The sequence below is a fragment of the Aegilops tauschii genome, chromosome 5 (assembly GCF_002575655.3).
Source record: "Aegilops tauschii subsp. strangulata cultivar AL8/78 chromosome 5, Aet v6.0, whole genome shotgun sequence".
NCBI classification, from domain to species: Eukaryota; Viridiplantae; Streptophyta; class Magnoliopsida; order Poales; family Poaceae; genus Aegilops; species Aegilops tauschii.
Window position 1 is genome coordinate 242,255,686 of NC_053039.3, and position 3,508 is coordinate 242,259,193.

The following is a 3,508-nucleotide window of genomic DNA, read 5'->3' on the forward strand; positions in this document are numbered from 1 at the left end:
CCTAGAGGCAATAATAAAGTTGTTATTTATATTTCCTTATATCATGACAAATGTTTATTATTCATGCTAGAATTGTATTAACCGGAAACTTAGTACATGTGTGAATACATAGACAAACAGAGTGTCACTAGTATGCCTCTACTTGACTAGCTCGTTGAATCAAAGATGGTTAAGTTTCCTAGCCATAGACATGAGTTGTCATTTGATTAATGGGATCACATCATTAGAGAATGATGTGATTGACTTGACCCATTCCGTTAGCTTAGCACTTGATCATTTTGTATGTTGCTATTGCTTTCTTCATGACTTATAGATGTTCCTATGACTATGAGATTATGCAACTCCTGAATACCGGAGGAACACTTAGTGTGCTACCAAACGTCACAACATAACTAGGTGATTATAAAGGTGCTCTACAGGTGTCTCCGATGGTACTTGTTGAGTTGGCATAGATCGAGATTAGGATTTGTCACTCCGATTGTCGGAGAGGTATCTCTGGGCCCTCTCGGTAATGCACATCACTATAAGCCTTGCAAGCAATGTGACTAATGAGTTAGTTGCGGGATGATGCATTACGGAACGAGTAAAGAGCCTTGCCTGTAACGATATTGAACTAGGTATTGAGATACCAATGATCGAATCTCGGGCAAGTAACATGCCGATGACAAAGGGAACAACGTATGTTGTTATGCGGTTTGACCGATAAAGATCTTCGTAGAATATGTGGGAGCCAATATGAACATCCAGGTTTCGCTATTGGTTATTGACAGGAGATGAGTCTCGGTCATGTCTACATAGTTCTCGAACCCATAGGGTCCGCACGTTAACATTCGGTGACGATCAGTATTATGAGTTTATGTGTTTTGATGTACCGAATATAGTTCAGAGTCCCGGATGTGATCACAGACATGACGAGGAGTCTCGAAATGGTCAAGACGTAAAGATTGATATATTGGATGACTATATTCGGATACCGGATGAGTTCCGGGGTTCACCGGATAATTATCGGAGTGCCGGGGGGTTATCGGAACCCCCGGGGGAACTAATGGGCCAACATGGGCCTTGTGAGAGAGAGGGGAGGGGGCCATAGGGCTGCCCCCCCCCTTGAGGAGTCCGAATTGGACAAGGAGGGGGGCGGCGCCCCCTCTTTCCCTCCCTCTCTTCCTCTCCTTCCTTCCCCCTTCCTCCTCCTAGTTGGACTAGGAAAGGGGGAGTCCTACTCCTACTAGGAGGAGGACTCCTCCCCTCCTTGGTGCGCCCCAAGGGCCGACCGGCCTTCCCCCTTGCTCCGTTATATACGGGGGCAGGGGGGCACCCTAGAACACAACAACAGACATTGTCTTAGCCGTGTGCGGTGCCCCCCTCCACCATAATCCACCTCGGTCATATCATTGCAGTGCTTAGGCGAAGCCCTGCGCCGGTAGCTTCATCATCACCGTCATCACGCCGTCGTGCTGGCGAAGCTCTCCCTCGACACTCAGCTGGATCGAGAGTTCGTGGGACGTCATCGAGTCGAACGTGTGCAGATCGCGGAGGTGCCGTACTTTCGGTACTACGATCGGTTGGATCGTGAAGACGTACGACTACATCAACCGCGTTGTCATAACGCTTCCGCTTACGGTCTACGAGGGTACGTGGACAACACTCTCCCCTCTCGTTGCTATGCACCACCATGATCTTGCGTGTGCGTAGGATTTTTTTGAAATTACTGTGTTCCCCAACAGATTTTACTAACCTTGTCCCATCATATGTTTCTATCCAGAACTACGTCACAGTTTCCCTTCAATTGTGCCAATTTTTAGTGCTATAGACAACTCCGCTATCAATTCAGGTTTAGAAAATATCAGGAAATATAACAGCCCAACTCATCTTCTTCTTGCAGATGGATAACAACCTAAGCGTGTGCCTGGTTTACAGACCTAACATTTCAGCAATGGCCGCTGGCTCCCTAGACACCTGGTCAAGTGCACCTCCAGAACAAGTATAGCCACACGCATATAGCCCTTCAGAAGCTCAAGGTGATTATTCGTTTCTTGATTCTTGTTCCTCCATCTTTGAAGAGACATAGAGTGATGTAACATCATCAAATACCATAATTGGTTTTAACTGGACATGGAAAATTTTAAATGTGCTCTGTAAGAATGTAAATTCCATGGTTCTAACATTGCATCTACTTTTGGCATACCTACTTTTGTTATTTACAGAAAAGTTTTTTGCATTAATGAAACTTCTGTTGTCTTTGTAACTTCTATTTGTTCCCCCATCTACAAATAATGCATGATGCATGAGTTTAAGTTCATGTGCTAGATGGGTTTATCTGTTGTGGAACTGGTGTTATTATAGAACTTTATTTTATAATCTGCCGATGTTTATAAACTTCTAAGTGCAGGCAGCGAACATCTTAAAGAAGCTTGTTCTGACCGTGGGCATTTCTTTGGACCAGCGCCGCAAGAACATGTCACTTGAGGGGGTATGCAGTCTAATGTCTAGAGGCTCAAGATACAAGACCAATCTTGTTATCTTCCCAAGTTGTGCTCGCAAGTACAACGTATGGTGCCTGTTTCTTTTTCTCTTTGTATTTTATATGTTCATATGTTTGCACCTCCTTAACTGCTCTCTTGTTCCAAGGCTGGTGATTCTACTCCAGATGAGCTTTCTAGGACCATCCAGGTCCAGGACGACTCTCACGGTGGCAAGAAGCACTTCGTTGAAGTTGTGAAGGCTATAGATGACGTGAATGCGTACAAGGTATACGACAAGCTCCGTGTTGAGAGGATGAACTGGCACCAGTTAGGAGCTTGGATGAAGATGGCTACCCGCATGGAGAAAGAGGAGAAGAAGTGATGGGATATTTATGATAGCTTGAAGCCTCGGATACCTTGTTTGATTTCTAAATAGGCCTTTCTGCCCACTGTTCAAATCAGCTCTTCATTTATGTGCAAATTGTCAAACAATGTAGTTCAAATAATTAAGTTGTTATCCCGGGAATATTTTGCAAAATGATGTACTTATCATCTTAGATAATATATTTATTCATTTTATAGATGACATTTTCATATTTTCTAGAATAATATAGGTTGCATTATTTTATAACTATGGATGTTTGATATAAGAGTCAATTACACCGGTGGTGCTTGAACTTGGCATAAACGATCACTTTAGTGCTAGAACTTGTGGTATACATTGAACTGGTACAATAACTTGGCTCGGTTGAGCAAATACGGTCCTAATCATGTATGGATAGGAAATCAACGCTGACTTGGCGTGCTAGTATGCATGGGGCCCGCTGTCAGCTACTTGAAGCGTGTGGCCTGTTTTTTTGGCCACGCTGACTTGGTAGATGTTTTTTTTCTTTTTGTTGTATGACAAGTAGGTGTTGACGTGAAAACTAAAAGAAAAAGCTTAGGCCTCTACATTTGAACACCCCAACTACTGCTAGGACGCACACCCTCACAGCCACGGCAACTTCTGCTCCCGGATGTTCAACAAGTATAACAGTCGTTAATGT

The 3,508-nt window shown here is 43.9% G+C and overlaps 1 protein-coding gene across 1 annotated transcript; it reads left to right on the plus strand.

Annotated features, from left to right (window-relative positions):
- Positions 1–1,933: 1,933 nt before the first annotated feature.
- LOC109756333 (large ribosomal subunit protein eL13x-like) lies at positions 1,934–2,844 on the plus strand. Its single transcript, XM_020315186.1, has 3 exons — positions 1,934–1,981; positions 2,390–2,470; positions 2,629–2,844. The coding sequence occupies exons 1-3, from the start codon at positions 1,934–1,936 to the stop codon at positions 2,842–2,844; spliced, it is 345 nt and encodes a 114-aa protein (XP_020170775.1).
- The last annotated feature ends 664 nt before the right edge of the window (positions 2,845–3,508 follow it).

Excerpts from the sequence above, each read along its gene's own strand:
- LOC109756333 (XM_020315186.1), top strand. The coding sequence starts at position 1,934 with ATGGCCGCTGGCTCCCTAGACACCTGGTCAAGTGCACCTCCAGAACAA. Across the intron at positions 1,982-2,389 it reads CAAGTGCACCTCCAGAACAA|GCAGCGAACATCTTAAAGAA; the intron begins GTATAGCCACAC and ends TTCTAAGTGCAG. Across the intron at positions 2,471-2,628 it reads AGAACATGTCACTTGAGGGG|GCTGGTGATTCTACTCCAGA; the intron begins GTATGCAGTCTA and ends TCTTGTTCCAAG.